General features: G+C 33.7%; 4 protein-coding genes and 1 long non-coding RNA gene across 6 annotated transcripts in view; 2 read left to right on the forward strand and 3 right to left on the reverse strand.

Moving 5' to 3' along the window:
* Positions 1-361: 361 nt before the first annotated feature.
* Positions 362-2,768, reverse strand: LOC106789308 (valacyclovir hydrolase). Of its 2 annotated transcripts, none has more exons than XM_014753407.1 (6): positions 2,597-2,768; positions 2,439-2,529; positions 1,691-2,011; positions 1,341-1,596; positions 1,112-1,257; positions 362-476 (listed from the first exon to the last, which is right to left on the reverse strand). In XM_014753407.1, the coding sequence occupies exons 1-5, from the start codon at positions 2,738-2,740 to the stop codon at positions 1,164-1,166; spliced, it is 906 nt and encodes a 301-aa protein (XP_014608893.1). In that variant the 5' UTR covers positions 2,741-2,768; the 3' UTR covers positions 362-476; positions 1,112-1,163. The 2 variants fall into 2 exon arrangements, with proteins under 2 accessions (XP_014608893.1, XP_014608892.1); XM_014753406.1 differs by having other exon boundaries at positions 362-1,020.
* A 753-nt stretch (positions 2,769-3,521) lies between these two features.
* Positions 3,522-5,129, reverse strand: LOC106789310 (ubiquitin-conjugating enzyme E2 C). The gene is made up of 4 exons (XM_014753409.1): positions 4,705-5,129; positions 4,194-4,308; positions 3,874-4,078; positions 3,522-3,778 (listed from the first exon to the last, which is right to left on the reverse strand). Exons 1-4 carry the CDS (start codon positions 4,806-4,808, stop codon positions 3,657-3,659), a joined length of 546 nt encoding a protein of 181 aa, XP_014608895.1. The 5' UTR covers positions 4,809-5,129; the 3' UTR covers positions 3,522-3,656.
* Positions 5,130-5,295: 166 nt separating this feature from the next.
* LOC106789309 (kxDL motif-containing protein CG10681) lies at positions 5,296-8,232 on the forward strand. The gene is made up of 4 exons (XM_014753408.1): positions 5,296-5,807; positions 5,894-6,093; positions 6,156-6,290; positions 7,730-8,232. Exons 1-4 carry the CDS (start codon positions 5,659-5,661, stop codon positions 7,858-7,860), a joined length of 615 nt encoding a protein of 204 aa, XP_014608894.1. The 5' UTR covers positions 5,296-5,658; the 3' UTR covers positions 7,861-8,232.
* A 2,289-nt stretch (positions 8,233-10,521) lies between these two features.
* LOC106789311 (neurogenic locus Notch protein) overlaps positions 10,522-23,313 on the reverse strand; it is a 104,465-nt gene continuing 91,673 nt past the window's right edge. The window contains exons 8-13 of the mRNA XM_014753410.1: positions 17,632-18,175; positions 16,895-17,425; positions 16,562-16,794; positions 14,427-16,272; positions 12,563-14,349; positions 10,522-12,472 (exon numbers count right to left, since the gene is read on the reverse strand). Coding sequence (XP_014608896.1) covers positions 11,304-12,472; positions 12,563-14,349; positions 14,427-16,272; positions 16,562-16,794; positions 16,895-17,425; positions 17,632-18,175 — 6,110 coding nt within the window. The 3' untranslated portion in view covers positions 10,522-11,303. The remainder of the gene's footprint in view (positions 12,473-12,562; positions 14,350-14,426; positions 16,273-16,561; positions 16,795-16,894; positions 17,426-17,631; positions 18,176-23,313) is intronic.
* Positions 18,110-20,513, forward strand: LOC106789312. The gene is made up of 3 exons (XR_001381982.1): positions 18,110-18,194; positions 20,071-20,279; positions 20,360-20,513. It is a non-coding gene; the product is annotated as an uncharacterized LOC106789312 (long non-coding RNA).

Below are 23,313 nucleotides of genomic sequence, written 5' to 3' on the forward strand. Positions count from 1 at the left end.
TAACTTTATCTAGAATAAAATCGTAGATACGTTTACGTCAATAGATCGAGAATCTCGTTATGACGTATCGAGCAGTCAACAGTGTAGTGCATGATTGATATGCAGATTAGATGTTATATACTTGTTATGCTAGTGGCAAAGTAGTGAACGGATGTCAGATCTACGATCGTACGTGTTCGTTATCTAGTGCTCATATCATATCGTTTCCTTTTCCATTTAAACAACAAAAAGTTTATAGAATGCAAATCTAAAATAATATATGTAGAATGTAGGGCGACGATTGCACATAATAATTATGTTTGATATTATAATTAATTAAAGCTCGATAAAGCTCGTAAGTAAACGCCTTCATAAAAATCACCTTCATCAAATGACTCCATAGCCTTGGCATTACATAAGCGACACTTCCCGTACTTACGACAGCTTGTTACCGTAATAATAATCTTGTTAATCTTGTGATAGAAATAGAAAGTAATCTAGAACAATTAATTAAACGATTTAATCAATTATATGTCCTTTGACTTATCACGTTCATTACCTGTCACTTATAATAAAACTTCAAAATAATGAAATATTTGTGAAATTAAAAATAATATCGATCATCTGGCTATAGAAAAAAAATGCTGACAGACTTGTAAGAGAAATTCTTAATTATGGAGTATGGATCGATGGAAATTTGCTAAGACTGTTGTTCGTTCGAACATCTTAGAATAGAAAAGAGGGGAGCCATAGAAGAGGAGAAATTTAATACCGTGACACTTGATTTATGTTTTTTAAGAGGCACCACTCTAGGTACTTAGTCGGTTCGCCACGACCGGGCACGTCGATCGTATGACCTGGCACGGAGGACGTACGTGGGATAACCGGCATCAGAACCCAAGCAGAGAAAGGAGAATCGCGATACAGCGTGGGCAAAGGAAACGTTAAGCCTCTTTCGGCGAGCTACGACCAAAAACGATTTCGAGTTCTATACCATTCTTACTTGATGACGTTCAACGATCCGGTTATGATACTAGGTTCCTAAATAAGATAAATGTGTTTGACCTGCACACTCTTCGTAGGATAAAGATTTCAATTATATGTCTATGTAGAAGTAATATAGAATACGTACAAATATCGTAGAATTTGTCCTTATTAAAAAAATGACAAAATGAAAGATGTTTTTAATCTTCTATTAGGAACTTCGTTGTCAAGGCATTAAATTCCTCGTGATATCTTAAGTGTAAATTATGAGCTCCTTTTTCAAATATTATTACTCTGTAAAAAAAATTTTAAATATCTATTTTAAACTAATATAATTTATATAATTAAAGTAGAAAAAATATGCAAAATATATATACTTGGAATTTGGTATACGATCTTTTAAATAATCTGGATGTTCTGGCTTTACAATAATATCTTTAGCCCCATGTATAATTAAAGTAGGGCACTTTATTTTAGGCAAATCGTTTTTACATATATCACCCTTGTTTTTTTCGTATATTCTTTTCATGGTATCTACCCAACTGGACCAAGTATTTCTAAAATACTCTTCTCCATAAATTTCAATCAATGGTTGTTTCATTTTATCCGACCACGTATCGATGTTTCTAATACCTTTAAATAGAATAAAATATTTATAAGTCTTCGTTATTCATAAGATAATAATTTTAATGATATGTAAATATAAAGGCTTAGAATAAATAATTACTTTCGTAAATTTTTAGTTCTTCAGGAATAATGTAAGAATTCGCACCAAATACGACCATCTTACGAACGTTATCAGGATTCTTAGCAGCAAGTATGAGAGAAGTGATACCACCATCACTCCAACCAATTAAAGAAAATTTTTTATATCCTAAATTTTTCATTAAATTAAAAGCATAATCGGCATCACGTTGAAAAAAGTCATCAGAAAATATTCTGTTAGGTGGTCTCGATTTTCCATACCCAGGTGGATCCCACGCTACTATGGTTAATTTATTTTTATCGAGATTTTCCAGTTGTGGTTTAAAATCTGTCCAGGCAGTTCCTAAAAAATAAAACGAACTGTTAGTAATAATCAATGATCAAATGTTCAAAAAGTTTTTTTTACAAGTTACAAGTAAATATTACATAAATATAATAATATATTACTTAATAAAAAGAAATAAATATACGAATTATAATAATACAAAAAAAAATTATTATCATTATTGTATTATAATATAATATATTAATGTAATTATATTAATATTAATAATAAATATATCATACATAGGTATATTCGTTATTAGCGTTTCCTTTTTTACCGATAAACGTTAATGCTATAACCTATTGTGACAAACCTGTATATGTATTAAAAATGAAAAGATATAAGGAGTACGATAGCTTTTTCACATAGTTATTTCAATCAACTTACTTCAAAATTTATAAAATTTAATACATGCATGGGTATAAATATGTAATTTTTTAATTACCTAAGGCACCAGGTAATAAAAGAACCGTATGGTTACCAACACCAACTTTAACATAGTTGATATCGAAGCCATTAACCATGACTTTTCTGTCCTAGAAAAAGATAATATACACGTGAAAATAAAATATTATTTCATTAGTAAAATTAAATATCTTTTACCTCAAAATCTGGATTTGTTTTCATTGAAAATGCTCGTCCCATTGTTGTACGTGCTATTTGTATATCATGCTTATAAAAATTTAATGATTTTTTCTTGGTTAATGCACTTGTAACAGCAAGAAGTCTCGCACGTAACGTCGCCATATTCACGTCAATACTGAGATTTTAATATAATGTACGTGTGTACTCAAATATTATCAGAAATTATCTAAGATTAGATTTGATATATCTATTATAATAGTTTTCATATTAAAATTAAATTCACAAGATACATTGAAAAAAATAATCAATAATGATTTTCTTTATGATTTTAATATATTGTTTTTTGGCGGTTTTCGAAATGTTTATCTTACAGTTATTGTATTTTAAAGGAATGTTTTATTATCACAGTCTGTTACCTGACTTTAATTCCATAAATCACCGGGTACCTAGTACTTACTACGTGTCTTAAAACGGCTGACACCTAATTTTTACTGTAAAACGCGTTCTAAGCATCGCGAAATATATATTACTTCGTAACTGAAAAATCATTCAACATCGTTCCAAATAGTAATTCAAATAAATAAACTTTGGCATCAAATAAGTTTCTTTAGGTAATACAATCATTTTAAAATATTTATTTTAGAATTATACAATGATTATAAATGAAATGGAGATATATATTTATACCAAATGCACTTGTCAAATATGAGAAGTATATGATGTTGATATTCAAGATAATATTACTAAGTGTAAAATAAATAAATACTTTTCACAAAAAATCCGATTTAATTGCAAATGTCTAAAATGTTCTTACCTAATCTTAAAATCAGAGATTCTATGAAATTAAATTCGTAGTAAGAACTAAAATAATTTGTTTAAGAACAAATGCAATAAAGCGAAGCATGTAATGTTGTTCCCATATTACACTTTAGACTAATGAAAAATGAATCTAAAGATTTCATGTCAATGTAAATAAGTCTTAGAAGCATACAAGGTTCAACTTTTTACTTAGTTATAATCAAAACACTGATAGTAATAATAGTAATGAAGATTCAGAATGATTATAATTATGGACTTATCATGAATCTTGATTAAGTTTGTGATTTCTGTGATATTCTTCCGTTAAGTGCTTTTTATACTTTGTCTGATCGCTCCACAATTCGGCTGCCATTGGATTAAGTGGACTATCGTTGTTAGGTTCTGTTGTATAAAAAAATAATTATAAATATATAAAAAAGTAAAAGGATATTAAAGATTCAACTTCATATTATTTAAACATGATTAAAATTACTTACCACTAAGTAGAGATTGTATAGATAATAAAATAGTACGAACATCATATAGAGCACTCCACTTATCTTTTAATATATCCAAACAAATATTTCCAACCGAATCCACATTTGGATGAAAACAAGGGGTGGCAAATCGTACTATTGGTGCACTGTATGGATAACTATGTGGAAATTCCAAGGTCAATTTGTATACAAAGCCAGAATAAACCTGAAGCACATAAATTGAAATGTTTTATGGATATGCAAAAGTACATAACATAGATCAAAAATATGACAAATATAAATTATTTAATTAACAAATACTATTCTCCAAATAAACTCACTGTATCTTTAGGTCCCGTAATAGTTCCAATCCATTTGAATAAGTTTTCACTTTCTGGGAAAGCAGAGACTCCTTTATCTGTACTCGTCATCAAAACCATAAGTTCCTTTTGTAGTCTAAGACATATATTTTCTTAATAAGCATAAAATGTTTTAATGTTAATAGTAAAAATGTATGGATGAACTATCTAATCAAATAAACGCTTATAATTTCGTTAAGTGAATAAACAATCTTCGTAATAACTATGTACTCGAATAAATATATTAAGCCACATTTTTTGTACACACTAAATACGCACTTAAGTACAATGATAAGATATTATTTTGATTAAAATCAAAGGTTATGTCGTTCAATAACATATTCGTATAATCGAATAAATTTTTTCAACCAATGCACTATTTTAGAGTTACCAGTAAGAAAAAAGTCCAATTTAAGTTAAGTGACAAATATAAAACTATAATATTGATAGGAAAAGTAAAAGAAAATATTAGACGTATTAGTGGAAGACGTACCGTTTACTAACTGCATGATTATCTTTAGGTTTGCTCTGTTTCTCTTCTGTAGCTTTGCTTGGTGTGTTTTGAGAAGAATAAAATGGGTTAATGTTTTGGGCCATTTTAAATGCAAGTGCACGCAATAGTACTATCAATAAAGTTTCTTCTTTTAGCAAGATTATAATGACAAGGTTTTACTTCAAGGGACAACAGTCACTGAGAAAATTTGAATGCCTCACGTGCTATTATCAGGCTTGAAAACATCGAACAACGAACAGCTGTTGTTCTCCTCCCCCGTGTAAACGCGTCACTTCTTATGTCGCAAATATCGACAAATTAATCTTAATTAATACTTTTTAATTGCACAAAATAATGGATTAACTTAAAAGAATTAGAACTCGATTTGTCTGATGTAGTCAATATTGAACAGCTGTAAAAAACAATAAATATCAAGTGACATTTTCAATATTTTTTTACTGTTTTTTATTTCATTGTGGCGCCACGATTTAAAAAAGTTTTCGAATTTTTGTATTAAATTGACAATTTTGCATAACTTTGATTTTTTTAATAATAATTTATTCCAAATATTTTTATGTTTTAAACAATATTTCATTAAGATAATAAAAGTTTCATCGTAGGTATGTATTTGAAATGACGCGTACATGAATCCCAATACTGAGTTGCGGATAACTTAATAATGGCGGAAACGATGGAGTGTCAGTTTGAACAGTCAAAGATCAATACAATAATTTGATGGTGTTATTACTATGTCTTGAAAGATGATATGTTTTGATAAATGTTTCAAGTATATTAAATATATGTATATAGATTCACTATAGTGAGAAACTTGTAATTATTGCATGTTAAGTTAAAAACTTTTAATGTGAAATTTACAAACAAATTTTGTATTTTTGAATGGGAGAATTTGTGAAAAAGTAATTACTAAAGTTTTTACCGAGAGATATAAGAATCATGACAACTACACAAGGAACACCAGAATCAGATACTGGAAGTTTTGAATGTTTTCAAAATTATACAGCACCAGAGGTGTTCATACAAGGTCTGGCAGGAATTGTTGATCAACAAGATGTAGAATCTATGATACGAGCTCAAAAACAAATGTGAATATTAAATTTACATACAATTTGTAGTATGTATTTTATAACTATTTTCCATATAATAAGGATTGGATTTCTTCATATTTTAGGTTACAGAGATTTGAGAAAACCAATGAAATGTTAACCAATTGCAATCAGTTATCGATAAATAGGCTTAAATTGGCAGGAGCTGAATTTAAAAAGCATACTGCTTTATTGATTGAAATGAAGAAAGACTTGGATTTTATTTTCAAGAGAATACGTATAGTGAAAACTAAATTAAGTCAGCAATATCCACAGGCATTTAACGGTAAGTTAAATATGAAAAATATGATAGCGTATTTGAATATCAGCATTTAACTAATATCACAGAGGCTGTAAGAAGCAGTTTAGCGGAAGAGGTCATTGTTGAAGATATTGATTGTCCAGTAAAGCCATTGGAACCGGAAATAGTTCCCCTGCCAAGTGCTACAGTCAATGATACAGAGAGAGATCCAGATTCAGATGGTAACCATAATTGTACTTGAAATAATAATACAGTTATACAGTGAATTAACATTATCTCCGAATAATTGTTCGATTCTTCAATATATACATGTTTGGTAATGAATTTTTATTAAACGTTTCTGACTCATAGTGTTATAGATGTTTTCAACAAAGTATTCACTGTGTAGTTTACATGCTTTTAGTAATGCTTCCTATAATATATACAAAAACTGTAATGCCAAAGTATTGACTTTAACATTTTCCTTATTGTATCGTCATCTATAAAAAATAGTAAAAAATATAGTTAATTATTTATTGCTTACAGTATCTACAGTATATTTTGTATATCGCTATTAGGAAGCTTCTTGTCATCGTGCTATATACAAATGACAATTTGCATTTAAGAGTTCATTTACTCTTCATATTGAATTTTGCATAAAGTAATGCTATATATAATTATAAGTTTTAAGTTTTTTATATTATCAAACTAATTGCAGAAATGTTGTATATGCTCAATACTGTTCTCATACGATATTACATATTTATCATAAAAAAATCATAGTTTTCTATTCTAATAAAAATGACGTTTAAAGATAATGCCAATGACAAAAAACACAGAGTTATCTATCTAGCAGTGTTATTATAAACTTATAAATATTAAGAATCTCTTGCCTATTTACAATTAATATGTTATCTCTTATTGAAAATAGTTCAAAACTTTAGATAATTACATATGTTTAATAAGAGTATATTTAGACAAATATTCTTATAAAATACTAAACTAAAGTATTCTGCCATTCAATTCAATTAACACGTATCTTCTCGTTAAGAAGTTTTTAATCAAAAGTATATTAGTGCACACTTGTAAAGAGAAATTAGGAATTGTTGTTACTGGTGCTATACAGATTTTAAAACTGCGATTAGTTGAGATTTTATTCCATTGTAAAGAAAAAAAGAAGAAACAAAGAAAACAAACGTATTCATGAGCAAAGTTCGTCTGATGTAAAGTTCACTAAATTGATGACGGATAATATTTTTTAATATTAATGAACAAAGTGATGGTACCTTGTATCGACGATGAGTGATGAGTGTCATTGAATGTACATGTTACAGTCGAAGTAAATACTTATGTTACAAATACGAACAACGTGTAAAAAAGAATAGACAGTAAAAAAAGAAAAGAAATAAAAAGACGTACTTCTACTGTAACATACTTATGTTCCAAATGTTGTATAATGCGGTAAAATTTAGGAGATAGCGTGGTAAAAGAAAAATTAAATATACGAGGAGCCTTTATCGTCAACTTCGTTAAAAAATACTATTCATTTCATTTTTCCCGTTTTTTCGAGAATGAACAACCTCCGAGCCTGTTGGCTCCCCCCTCTTTCCTTTACGAAACCAAACTCTGAAAAGTAAGAATAAACAAAGCTAAGTTGATATCAATTATTCTTCGTGTACAGTTCCAGTCGAGGAGTTTCAGTTCGCGAAGCTGCGTAAAAGGCGAATTAAGAGCAACGACAGTTCATCAACAGAAAGCAACAACGATCAGAGTATCGCCGACACGTCATCCTGCACTTCCGACACCGGTTGAATTTTCCCGCGAGTTTGCCGACGAGCTGTTTGAAAGGAAGCGGGAAAACTACGTGAAGAGAAAGAAAGAAAGAGAGGGATAGAGAGAGAAAGAGAGAGAGAGAGACAGAGAGAAAGAGAGAGAGACAGACAGGCAGAGAAAGAGAAGGAAGAAAAAAGAAAGAAACAAAAAATGCATAGAAGGGAAAAACATTTGAAAAGAAAGAGAGCGAATGAGATAATTGTTTATATCGCACCATTCACGGCGACACTCGTTGCTATCCTTAGCTCGACAATAAACAAAACAAAAGAAAATAACTAATTACAAATATGCCTCTTTACTCATCGCACGATTGCAAGTTCTGTAATACGCGTATTAATATCAATGTCCAAATAAAAAGATTCAAATTCAATAAAAAGTTTTTTGTATGTATATAAAAAATTTGCGGTGTTGATCATTTTGTGAGAACAAAAAAAAAATAATTCATTTGGAGTAATTATTATATGTGAATAATATCTCGTAGTATTGCTAAAATATTTATTGAAATTGATCTTTGTGTGTTCTCTTTTCCATTGGGCTTGTATTATTGTTATAGCTAACGGTGCATCGTTGCTGCTAGATGTCTTGAGAGTTTGACGTTAAATATGTTTGCGATAAAATCGCGGTTCTCCTTCAATAAATGTTATTTTTTTCCACTTCTTGGTCAACGTTACGAATGAAAAGGACGGGAAAGAAATTTGAAGGCTTTTATATGAAAACGCACTTATCGTATATAATTTATAAATTATAGGTCTTTGTTTCCAGAATAAAATAAACGAAACCTAGTAATAAATTGATCTAAGTATTCATAATGAATTTAAATATTAAATAATGAGTAATATTGAATTTATAAAATAAACGACCCATTTAATGTTTTCATTTTGCTCGTTGTTAGTTGAGATTACACCGATAGATGGAGCCCGAGTGGTAATTGATTCGCAGTAAATTTAATTAATAATATATCCATATATATATACATATATATGTTTTTAATAATAATATATGGTGAGTTTATATCTATATACAGAGACCACGATATTCAATCATATGCGATGATGATCAAAATGTGTATAAAAAATAAAACCAAAGTATAAGTAATAAAAAAAAGTATAATTGCCAGTGACCACCTATATAAACCTTATCAATACATTTGAAAAACATACATTAATAATTCCGTCAAATTTTGCATGATGAGATATAATGCGATTTAAAAAAAAAAAGAAAAAAGAACAAAAAAATATATCTATATAAAAGAACAACGAGCCTATCGTGAATGTTAGATTATCTTTATTATTACATCCGTTTAAAAGGCATAACTTATTTATAAAAATATGGGATCAAGTAGTGTGGGAACGGGATAGGATATAATAATAGGATCGAACAAATTCTTAGTTCGCTTATAAAATAGTTAATACGAATAAATCTCAGTACTTTTTACAAGTTACAAGAAATAACAAGATCTATCGTAATTATAAGAACTTATTTATAAATGGATCTTAGACTATATCAGTATATCCTTAAATCTGTTCTTTTTTTTTTGTTCTTTAACACAGAAGTATGAGATTCGAAAGAAGAAAAAGAGAGCAGTTGGAAATGAATTATGAACACATAATAACTGCTTTCGATCGTACAACAATAAATTTATATATGTATATATTGTCCATGTATCGTTGAAAAACTTTCACGATTATTATTATTACTAATGAACAACGAAGATTTGTGATTTAATTTTTACACAGTATCTTCCTTTCTTTCTCTTTTTTCTCAAGTAACATTATATCCTCGTTATACGCGAAACAAGATAATTGTTTACTTTTTTGATAACAAACGCATTAAAGTTCGATTAATATAATTTTCTATCTCATATAAATCTTACAAAAATACATACACGTTTCTCTTCTTCATATTTTTATTGTCATGTATTTGGCAGTACCCGCATAAATTTCGGCAATATAAGGGCAAATCGCATAAAGATACTCTCTTATAAGATCAAGGTAAAAGCCATATATAAATATAGAATTTCTCATTTCTTTCGATGCATAAATTTACGATATAGGCACAAGTATTATGTAGATCCCTTAGATTTCATTTATAGGAAGAGAACTTTCTTTTATGCTAATGCATAATTCAGAACAGCACTAAAGATAGCTAGAATTAATTCTTAACACAACAAGAAATACATAGTTCGTTATTACGATGTTGAAAAGAGAATGATGTGGTTATGACATACGAATCATTTTATAATAAAAAACGGCTAACTTACATTTTATAAAAAAAAAAAACATGTAAAATAATGTACAAAATCGAGAGAAAAGGTAATTATATAAAAAAGTACTCGATAGGGGGTGCAAAGTGAGTTGCAGAAGGATATGGGGAAAAAGAAGAGGAGGAGATACTATTTACAAATTATTTGCTTTTTATAAAGTAGAGGTTGAGTTAGTAGTTCTACGTGAATCCCGATTCCAATATGTCCATGTTTACTTATCGAACGTGTCACTGGCGACATATTGCAAGCGCGCGAAGAACTATATTTTTTCGATTATTACTACTAGTAATAATTAATAATTATATAATAATAGTAATGAGATGGTGATAATAATCATGACGATAATAATAATAATAATAATAATAATAATAATAATATAATAATATTAATAATAATAAAAATAATAATAATAATCTCTTTTCTCTCACAACAATCTATAGTATTTAATTTGCGTACCGTTTAACTGCGCCGCAAATTCTTATTATTTAAACTCTCTTTCGGCTACTTCGGGTAGAAGAGAGGTCAGAGAAACGTATCAACACCCATCGATGCACTCTAAATGTAAAAATGATCCATATTTGTTGAAAGAAGTAAACATTAATAATTATACTACTTTTGTTAAGATGATGGATCGCACCTCTCGATAGGAATGACATCGAGGAAGTAAGAAAAAAACTATAAAAAGAATGCCATACGTATGGAATGTTTATGTATGGAACTGTACGTTCATAAGCGATCGTACAAGAAAAAAATACAAAATAAAAAAAGAATAAGAAAAAAAGAAAGAACTTTCTGACGCTCTCCTCAACCAGACACTCATACTTTATATATATCTTACAATTCGCACAAAATCAGTAAAAAACGTATTCATTAAAAGCCATTAGGAAACATTGTGCTTCTCGAAACACATAATTTAATACATTCTTCTAGATATACTTATCTAACACACTATATAGCACTCGAAGGCACAATTTATTGTTATGTAATGGCCTCTTCGTAGGCTCGTGTATGCTTTCATGCTAATGAAACAACTATTACTCTCGATCTCGACGAGCTTAATCACAGTATATACTTTTTCTTTCTTTCTTCGTATCTTCTTCTTTTTCTCACAGTAAAAAGCTACGATTTACTCGCGCGAGAAGGAGAGCGTTTGCTCGTTTCATATATAAATTGCCTCCGAGCCCTTGTTACTTTGATGAGCTCCACCCCCAGCACCGTAAGCGTTCGGCGACGCCATGCACTCGGACCAATCGCTGTTCGAGTGAGGTGAGCTCGAGGACCAATGTCCGGGGCTGTCCGGTGAAGGCGTCGGAAAACTTTCCGGTGCTTGCATTAGATGTTGCGGCGTTACGTCCGGCCCAGAATGATGAGATGGTGGCGTCAAGTACTGATAGTACTGTTGTGTCTGTTGCTGTTGCGTACTTTGTTGTTGTTGTTGTTGTTGCTGCTGCTGCTGTTGCTGTTGCTGTTGTTGTTGTTGTTGTTGTTGTTGCTGCTGCTGCTGTTGTTGTTGCTGCTGCTGTTGCTGCTGTTGTTGTTGTTGTTGCTGCTGCTGTTGCTGCTGTTGTTGTTGTTGTTGTTGCTGCTGTTGCTGCTGTTGCTGCTGTTGTTGCTGTTGCTGCTGCTGCTGTTGTTGACTGGAATAAGGTAAATTCTCAAAATCGAACCCCACTGGTGGCATGCCTCCGTGTTTTTGATGCGTCGCCTGTCTCATGGCGGCGATGTGCGTTGGTGATGTGGGAAGTGATGGCCGGCTCTTTGCTGGCGAGGGCGAGCCCATGTAGCTCGCTTGAGGAGAGAGCGTCATGTTTGACTGTACTGAATGTGGCGGTGACTGATTGCTGTACGGTGGCGATAACGTGTTCACCATACCCTGCGTTTGTCTCTGATGCGAGGCTAATAGTTGGTCGTGAAAATTTGGCAGCCCATAGTTACTCGTGAATGTGTCAAGGCCAAGCTGTTGCAAGCCTTGCATGGACTGTCCCTTTATACAATCCTCGTACGCTGGCGGTTGTTTCGCTGTCGCCGTATGACCCACTAAAGGCAAGGCGTTACTGTAAAGGCTCGCACTGTCGTACGGGCTTGGTAGGTTTCCCTCAGCTCCCTCTGCTCCCTGAGGGATTTCCTGGTTTGGGGGCTGAGCGCCACGCTTCGCTGGTGGCTTCTTTACCGATGGTTTTCGCCTCATGACCACCACTGCACCTTCGGATTCTGGACTGTTTGGGTTCCCCGTACCACCAGTTTTTGGCCGTTTCTTCGATTTCGCTTGTTTTGGTGCGGAACCGATAACAGTTGGATGTGTGATAAGTTGAGGATGATTTGGTGATCCTATAAGTACAAATATCGAATGTTACAATGATTGTTTCTTTTTAAATGTACAAATTACAATAGAGAAATATATGTAAATTAAATGCTTACCTATTAGAGGACCATTCGGCATGACAGTCACCATTTGAGGTGATCTAGGTACATGTTCGTCTAGTAATCTGACGATATCATGATGTAACCTTTCGCTAGCTACATCTCTTGGTAATCGATCCATGTGATCTGTTATTTCTCTGTTGGCGAATGTGTCGAGTAAAGCTTTGCAAGCTTCAAAGCTACCTTCTCTTGCAGCGAGGAATAGTGGAGTCTCGTCTTTGTCGTCCTGTGCGTCTCTGTTCGCACCATGGACAAGTAATATGTTAACAGCATCTACGTTGTTAACAGCTGCGGCCCAGTGAAGAGCAGTTTTACCGCTATTATCAGCAGCATTTATATCAGCATCAGCATTGATAAGATCCTCTACCATTCCTTCGGTTGCTAAACGTGCAGCCAGTATCAAAGGAGTTGTACCGTCATGCATGCGAGCGTTAAGATTCGTTGCCCTGTTTCTAAGAAGAATTTGGAATACTCCCATCGCATCCGCGGCGACGGCTGAATGGAGAGGTGTTCTACCGGTATTGTCTTGTGAGTTAGCATCAGCTCCAGCATCCAATAGACGCTTAGCTGCATCTGATCTGGCGTATCTAGCAGCGAGATGGAGCGAAGTTTCACCACTTTTATCGGTGGTAGCATTTAAATCAGCTCCTTGTGCTACGAGATCAGCGATCACAGCTGCAGTACCGTCACTTTCATCTTCCTCTTCTCCGGTGTCAAGACCACCACCACGTACAGCGGCAACCATTAACGGAGTCATTCCACATGGTCCTCTAGCATCTACATCTTGACCGAGCTCGAGACTCGGTGGAGTTAAAACTCCTGCATCTGGTCTAGTTCTTATTTCAGCTGCATCCAAATGTTGTTGAGTCCACATTCTTGGTTCTGTTTCTTCATAATCTGTAATAGCCGTGTGATCACTCGCATAGCCAGGTTCGATAGCTCTCATTCTTTTCGACGGTGGAAGATCCGATTCGTCGTCCGACCATTGTTGCGTTCGACCATTTCCTACGTCAAGATCCATGCAATTAATCGATGGTTGTTTATTGAGATTTCGCATTTCTTGACCATCGGGACCTCTTCGACGTGATCTACGTCTCTGTCCACTTCCACTATTTGTTCGTAGAAAACCCTCTGGAAACCATGTTACTCCAACCGCTCGTCTTCTTTGTGTTGTCACCAAAACTCCCACAAGCATTCCTCCGACTACCACAACAAGAGTACCGATGAAGACAAAATTAAAATTTGTTGTTGGTTCAGGTTTTTCGGGATTTTGAGGACCAACAACACCTCGAACTTGTTCGATAGGGAAATTCCTCGAAAGAGTATGTTTCGAGGCTGTAGCAGCTAAATATTCTGCTGCTTCGTTGGCTGATGGAAAGCATACGGCACCTTGTGTTACTGTACATTTTCTATTGTCGATTTCTAGATACGCTATCACACCATTTGGACTATTAGTATAGACCGTCGCTGGTTTGCCAAAGAAGTTTGTTTCTAAACTTGGTTCTCGTTCTCTTTTCCAAGGATATATCATGTCATTACCAAGCTCGTCTAGTTTTACACGTAATGTAGTTCTTAATTCGTGACCAATATCTCGTAGAAATGCTACTACATTCGAACGGAAAGTTTGCATGTCCATCCTGACTACAACGGAAATAACACCTTCAGCTAAGGAAGGTGGTTTTGTTTCACAATCCAAGCCGTCCCAATTACATTCCTCGTTGTTACATCCATAATCGCAATGGCCGTTGGCGTAATGTTTCCGACAATACGCGTCGTATATCGGACTAAACATTAACAAAAAACATAATTAATATCACTTTTTCATATAAATCATAAGCTTGTTGAAATTTGTTATACTTACTTGCAAGGATCTAGTTTTCTCTCACAGTCTCTTCCATCGAAGAGACACTGAGCGTTGTTGCATACTTCATCGCAAACATCATTCATGAAGACATCCCAACAGTTTATTGGTGCGGTACAGTTCCTCCAAGGATTAATACCGAGAGAACAATCGTTTCCATCAAAATTACATGCGTATTTATTGCATTCTTCGTCACAGTGATGATTACCAGACTTTTCTTCACAACGATTTTCGATACACTTTTGCTTTTCGCGTTTCAGATCGAGATCGTAAGCATTCATATTCTTTGGAATATTTGAATTCGTTCTACCGAATACACCACCTCTGTAATTTGGGTCGTAAACTTCACAATTTTTGCCAGTCCATTTTGGTGGACAATAACAGGTATAATCTCCAAGAAGATTTTCACAAATGGCGTCTGATTGTTGGCAAGGATTACTAGCACATTCATCTCTAGCATCTATTTCACAGTGAGTACCTGTAGTTCCTGGCGGACAATGACATCTATAACCTATTTCAGTTTCAGTTATTCGGCAGGTACCACCGTTCAAACAAGGTTCTGTATCACAGTAAGAGCCAGCAAATTCACAATTTTTTCCATGATAATCGTTAGGACAGATACAGGTATGACCGGCTTGTTTAGCAGCACATACTCCACCATTTTGACAAGGTGAACTATCGCAGAAATTAACTTTTACTTCGCAATGGCGACCCATATAACCTGGTTTGCAGTTACAATGATAGTTATTTACAAGTTGAACACAATCTTGAGTACCAGGTAAAGTACAGGGATTCGATAAACATTCGTTGATATCACCCTCGCATCTTGGCCCTACGAAACCTGGGGGACATTTACATTCGAATCCACCAACTTTATCTGTACATGTTCCATTATTGTGACATGCGCCAATTACGCAATCATCCACGTTGATTTCGCATAAAAATCCAAGTGTACCTGGTGGACAGGAGCAACTGAAGTTATTGATTAGATCGTGACATGTACCACCATTTTGACAAGGATTTGGCCTACAATCGTCAACATTGAGTTCACAATTTTGTCCTTGGAAACCTTTCGTGCATTGGCATTGATATGAGCCAACTAAATCTTTGCAGGTTGCTCCATTTTGGCAAGGGGCAGAGTCACATTCATCGATTTCTTCTTGACAATAAGAACCAGTGTAGCCTTCGATGCAATGACAGCGATGACTGTTTCCAATATCTTCGCAAGTACCATTATTACAAAGATTCTTTTCAAGTACGCCTTTTCTAATAGCAGCATCTTTACACGAGACCATTTCTACATCACAAACTTTGCCCGTCCAACCTGGCGAGCAATTACACTGATATTTGTTATTGTGTTGAACGCATGTTGCTCCGTTTTCACAGGGACTATCAGCACACCAGTCTACATATTCGCCGCATCTTGTGCCGGTATAGCCATAAGGACAATGACAGGTATAATATTGTACATGATCGTGACAAGTGGCTCCGTTTAGACAAGGCGAACTATCACATTCGTTTATACGATATTGACAATTTGAGCCAGTATAGCCAGGTTTGCAAACGCAAGTATAGTTGTTTATTCCGTCGATACACTTGCCACCATTCATGCAACTGCTATCAGTGCAATCTTCGTCGTTTGTTTGACAATTTATACCAGAGAAGCCAAGTTGACATTGACATGTATACGAATTAACATATTCCTTGCAAACTGCACCATTTTGACAAGGCTGCGATTGACATTCGTTGACATCCACTTCACAGTGTTTGCCGTTGAAACCATCAACACATAAACAAGTATAGTCACCGATTCCATCTAAGCAAGTTCCACCATTTTGACACGGATCTGCAAATTTATAATTCATAGTATTTTAGAACATCAAATAAAGAATGACAACAAAACAAATAGTGTAATTAATTAAGACATTGTAACTAGTTTAATATAATATTAAATTAGGCGATATCGATTTGTTATCTGATCAAAATTACAAAAATTGTAGCTGCGTTAGTGTTGGTGATCTTTTTGGCAAATAAATGCAAAAACCAGCAATATTTAATCTGTTATTGCGACATTGTTCTGTTGCTTTCTGATTTAAAAGACGGTTCTAAACTTATTATAGTGAATCGACACTTACATGATGCACAATCATCGGTGTTGATTATGCAATCCCGGCCTTCGTAGCCTTTAGCACAGACGCAATGATAAGATCCATTAGTGTTCCTACAAGTGGCACCATTTCGACACGGGGACGTCATGATGCACTCGTCGACATCTTCGTCACACAATCTGCCAGTGTAACCTACGGTGCAAGTACAGGCAAAGTCGAGAAAGTTTGACGAAGGTGAGCATTTTGCATCGTGTAAACACCTGTAAAAATAAAATTTTAATAATTAAATAAGTTCCAAATATATTAATTAAAACCAAGAAGTGGTTAAATTAATTTTTATTTGTTATTTATTTAACGTACTTGTTAGGTGAACAAGGATCGAGTTTGTCCTCGCAATTTCTACCGGTATGAGGTAGCTCGCAAACACATTTGTAATCGTTTACAAGATCGATGCAAGATCCACCATTTTGGCATGGATTATTAGCGCAATCGTCGACGTTAGTTTCACAATTTGTGCCAGCGTAACCGGGTAAACACTTGCAACTATAACCATTGAGATGATCGTTACAAGTGCCACCATGTTGGCAAGGATTGGAGCCACATTCATCGATGTCAGCTTCACATCTTTTGCCACCATAACCAGGTAAACAATGACAAATAAATTGATTAACTCCGTCTTCGCAGGTACCACCGTTTACGCAGGGGTTGCTAGCACATTCGTCGACATCACTGAGACATCTTGCATCGTAATAACCGCGAGGACATTCGCATCTAAAACTATTTATTAAATCGATGCATCGGCCACCGTTTGCACAAGGATTGCTTGCGCATTCATTTATATCTGTTTCGCAGTGTTGTCCGGTAAAACCAGGCTCGCATTCGCACGAGTATCTAAAATGATAATGGTTACAAATTAACATGGTGTATTTGATAATTATTGATAAATTCATTAGGTACTTTATTAAATACCATGTTTATATTATCTGTATAAAGTTGAATTAGAAATTTAACAGGTTCTAATACACTCGTGTGATTTAATTTAATAATAATTCACACTCCCAAATTTGAATTGATCGTTCCAAAAGACAATTATTTACCTGTTGATACCATCAATACATCTAGCTCCGTTTCTACATGGATTACTGTAGCATTCGTTGACGTTGACCTCGCAGTTGGTACCAGAGGTTCCAGGTCTGCATATACATTGATAACCATTGATCCTATCCTCGCAACGTCCACCAAATTGGCAAGGATTGCTCTCGCATTCGTCGATTTGTGTTTGACATAGTCTGCCAGTGAAACCTGGGAAACAACTGCAACTGAAGCTGTTCTCGCCATCGATGCAGTTGCCACTGTGACAAGGATTCGATTGACAATCGTTTATGTTTGTCTCGCAGGATGCACCAGTGAATCCTGGTGGACATTCGCACGTATACTTTGCTATCGAATCCTGACATGTTCCACCGTTCTTGCATGGCGATGAGGCGCAATCATCGATGTTGATTTGACAGTGGGAACCAGCAAAACCATCGGCGCAGGTACATTTGAATGAGTTTATGAGATCGGTGCATATTCCGTTGTTCAGGCAAGGCTTTGCAGCACATTCGTCGATATCTATCTCGCATTGGGTTCCCGTAAAGCCTGTAACACATTTCAAAAGGTAATATTTTAATACTTATTTTCAACATTATCTTCACTTTTTATTCTAGTTATGCTCTTAATATTCTTTTTATAAAATTTAAACAAATATGAAAATGATAAATGATACATGTTTGACTAAACTGAATTTACAACAAATTTCGTATTAATTCATAAATGTTGATACCTAAAATAAAAAGAAATAAAAAATGAATGGTGAAGAACAAAGAGACGACTAAGCCTATTTATTCTTATTATCTTTTCGAAAAAATTCCATAAACAGTATAATAAAAAATATTCAAAAAAAGAAGATAGAGTTTGTTTCGGGATACATATGATCACGAGTTTCTAAAAGTAGCTAATGAGTTGAAAAACAGGTTAGTTGATTATAGATTAAAGTAAAAATAATGAGGGAATAACGGCGAAGTGCTAGGAGATTAGAGAGCCAATTTCCTATCGTTCGAATGCATTGGAAGCATCATGGCGAGAAAGAGAAAGAAAGAAAGAGATAGAAAAAGAGGAGAAACGACTAGACACCTAACAGCCAATCTATGTGTCCGCGCGATCGTGCGTACTCCCACGTTCGAGCAGGCGTGTTCGGGTAATTGTAATCTATTGCCTCGGTACAGTGTTCTCAAAAGAACCTACGCGCGTTGATAAAGTACATGAACTCCGAGGAGAGCACGATGCTGGTCCGTCACTTCTGCCTCTCACCTGGCTACCCTCCTTTCCTCTTCACCACCTCTTTCTTCTTGATCATTCCTTTCTTTTATTTTTCTCGTACTGTTGTACCCCGCCTACCCAGCCACGCGTATACGTGCTTTGGACTCGAAAGAGAAGATAATACAAGAACGCTCCTTTAAATTGGTAAACCAATATCTCGTTAAATCCTTCACCGCTATGTGAATTTCGTATGTACACCTTTTATCCTAGGTACCACAATTTATTATTGCCATTTTATTCATTCTCTCTTTATCTTATTTGTAATTAGAAACGAAAAATTGTTAATAACGAATATTAATTTAAGGATCTTTTATTCGGTTAAAGCGATTTGTTTTTTTACTGGAAAATTGATATTTTATTTTTTATATGTTTATTGCCATGTGATCTGTGTGCGTTTTATTCTAGAAATCACAGTGAAATTGTTATTATTGAGATATTATATATAGTAAACGTTAATTTGTTTTTCTTTATACTGCTATCTAATTATTAGTTTTATATAACATTTTGTATTCGGTGGAATTAAGTAATTCATATTTCATCGGCTACTAGCATGGACGTCAACGTATCAAAACGATTTCGATTTAATTGCCAGGAATTCTTGTAATTGTAAGATTTACGTTCTGTTCAAATTATTTTCTTTCTCTTCTTCGTATTTTATTTTTTCTCATTATTTCTCTATTTATCTTGAATAATCGACAGTAGTAGATCTTTCAAAGCAGTAGTACAAGTATCGGACTACCGTGCGTTGAGCTTCCTATCAAAGTTTCTCGATCGCGGATTTGATACATCCTTTCGATACTATCATGCTAAGCGGATGATCGTTACCTATACAATGTTTGACTTATGTAGTGTTGAAACGATAAATTTAAAAAGGACTAAGATAAATATAAAGTTAACAAACAGTTCTAGAAAAAAAAACATCTCGCAAAGATTTTTATTTCACCGTGTATGGATACAGGCGAATTAAAACTAGATCATCTGAAAATAATGTTCTCTTTCCTCTGTACTCCTAATATACTATATACACATATCATACAGTTTTTTTCGGTTAAAATCATACCGAAGAGATAATTACTACAATTTTCGATATAGATTGTTATCGCAAAATGAGCGAACATTTCTTTATCTCTTTGTTTTTCTTTTCATTAGTTCTTTATTCTCCAGTATATAATAAGTTTCAGGTATCATTTTAAGCTATCATTCGTAGTGATCTATTGCACGTATCCTGTTCATTGAAGTGTGAATGGCAGTGAATAGCAATAGAAAAATTTGACGGAGGTAGCACCTGCAATAGGAGAAGATACCGACTGTTATAAAAGAGAAATACAAAAGTCGAAGAAGCCGTTCGCGGATGAATCTAACGGTAAAACGTACGAGTTATCTCGTATGTATCGTTCCGGCATCCGGACGAACGACGCCTCGAAGCAAAAGACATACTTACATTTCTCTATCTTTATCTTTCAGATTCAAGTGTATATAGGATGAGTTTGCTTATTGTACATCGATCAATTTGATCGATATTTGTGATAATCGATTGAACACGTGTTTAACTTAGCAATTTCTTTATATAATTTTTCTATATTTTCAAGATATTTTCAAACAAATCTTATATATATAATATGACAACTCATTATATATGTGTATTATATAACTATTCTGAAATATATTTAAATATATATTATTTCGTAACTGTAAGAGAGAGAATAAAATTTAAAATAAACAAGTATTAAGTGATTAATGATTGATGCAATTGCCTATACTCATTTCCGAGATGCCCGAGTATCAGCTCGTATAAAATCAAATGGAGATCCTGCCACTTTGATGAGTTTACTTTGATTGATAAACTATATACGTTCTCTTAAATATAATTAAACATAACTGTAAGCGTAAACGTTATAATATAAAAAAAAAAAGTATTAAATGATTAATGATCGGTCAAATGTGTATATACTCTTTTTCTGCATATGAAATCTAATTAAGATGCTGTCTTTTAAAGTTAATTTGATCGGTAAGCCAAAATTCATCTAGTCATTTTAGTATGAATCCAAGAAATTTAAATTATTATTTAATTACATTAATTAACACACATGCACGCGCATGTGTATACAGATAAATTTTTTCTTTCTTTGAAAATGTCGTAGAGACGCGTGCGATACTCTCTCCGTGGTGGATGCATACACACAAGCATATATATACACACACACACACTACGAGCGCGAGAGATATCACACGCCTTGTATCATAGCTCTACGATGGTGCTTGGAATCAAGAGATTCCACGCTTAACGATGATACATCGCACTTCTTCGAGGACGATCCAACGATTTGTGGTAATGATCGGAAGCGATGAGCCTTGCCTGTGGAATATCGCGTGCGTAATGTTCATTAAAATGTGGCGCTTCTTGCTGCGATGTCGATGAACTGGCTGAACGAAGAAAAATAGAGAGAGAGAGAGAGAGAGAGAGAGAGAGAGAGAGAGAGAGAGAGAAGGATAGAAACAAAATCTTTTTCATTATCTTTTCATAAAAAGATAGAAAGAATAACAAATATATGAAAACATTAAGATAAAATGTGATAAGTTTAGTATAACAATTAATAGAGAAAGATATGTATTTTTAATTAAACTTTTATTAAAGAATTTATCGAATATATTTTTAATAGTTGTCTGAATTGAAAAGATGAATAAATGAATAGATAGATAACAATTTGGTTGACATGAAATTTTAATAAAAAAAGAAAGAGAAAAGGATCTACAAAGTATATAATTAAAATATAATTAATATATGATGAGGTAAATTTTTTTTTGTTTAAAAATCGATTTAAACTAACACATAAATTAATAATATTATTAGGTAATATTAATTTTGTCTTAAAAGAGCCAAGAGAAAACTATGAAATTCTAACTTAAAGAGAAAGAGAAAGAGAAAGAGGAAAAGAGAGAAATGATGTATCAAGATATCTTTCAAAGAAACTGTTGTAACTTTCATTGCAAAAAAGAAGAGATTTTTAAGGAGACCGGTAAAGTTGTGTACGGAGTCGTAGTTTGAAGCTGGTGACCTGGGTGTGGCACACGATCCGTGGAGATCTCGCATATGTGTGCTGAGAGGACCTATTCGAGAACGGCCGTGGCATGCATTGACTACGTCCGGGACTGTGAAACGGCATAATGCTCCGATATCTAACTTCTAAGACTCTTAGTTGGTTCCCTCAAAAGCGACTGTGGAGGAGGATTACGTAAATTCTTACGATTCTTGTCTGCATGATACTCAGAGTTTCTCTTACATCGTTCCTAAGAACATGTCTCTGTCTTTCTACCTGTATATGTGTGTAATTAATTAAACTCCATTCATGTGATAGTGGGTTACATTAATGCAATTTACCAATATAAAGATTTATTTTCACGTATTATTGTAATTATTTAATATAATATATTATTTCGATTTAATGTAAAGTATTATTTGTTATATATATTATATGTATACTGCGATACTTGTTCTCGTTAGAAGTGTATATACTTTTAAATAATAAAAATATGAAATTGAAAGAAATATATTAAGATTTTAGATTAGGAATGTAAAAATGTATATAATATTATATAATTATTAATTAAAAAAAAAAAAAAAAGAATAGAGAGAAATATTTAAAATAAAATGTTTAAGTAACCTTTAAGCAAAATTACATAAAATAAATATTGAAGATAAACGAAAGGTATCTTGTACGAAGAGAAATCATTAATAACGATCGTGGTTTATCCGTTTGTTAGAGTTTGAATGTAGCTAAGGGAGCTTTTCAAATACTTTAACGTTGCCTTCCCTCTTCTGTTTCTTCTTGGCAGTACCTTGACCCTAGATTAGATCCTCGATATCCTGGGGGAATCGAGGATTGAGGATATATCCTGACATATCCGCGTACACACGCGAGCTTTCGCGGACGACGGTTTCACGGCTGATTTACCGCCTCGACTTCTTGGTAATTGTTCGGGGCGTGGCGGCCCATACGTTACCATACATATATATACACATACACACACACACATACACACACACACACACACACACACACACACACAGCAATGTTACTCCAGTCTCCCACGCGCGAAACGAACCCGGGATTTACCGTCAATTCGACGACGACATTGACGGCTCTCGTTTCTTCGTGCTCTTTCACATCGACAAAACTTCTAATCAAATCGTTCAATTATATCGAGTAACAATTCTTCCTATGGAAATACTTTCAAAAATAGAAATATATTTTTTTGTTTCATTATTTATATAGAGAAATATGTGTTTAATTTTCTCATCATCGATTAGTATTATTTATTTATATACGTATATGTATAAATTGTATCACGTGGGATAATGTTTTTAGTTTCATTAAGAGAAAGTATGTTTCAGGTGTTTTTATTTATTATTATGTTTA

The sequence above is a fragment of the Polistes canadensis genome, unplaced genomic scaffold (genome assembly GCF_001313835.1).
Source record: "Polistes canadensis isolate GaletaPanama2010 unplaced genomic scaffold, ASM131383v1 scaffold_176, whole genome shotgun sequence".
In the NCBI taxonomy this organism is placed as follows: Eukaryota; Metazoa; Arthropoda; class Insecta; order Hymenoptera; family Vespidae; genus Polistes; species Polistes canadensis.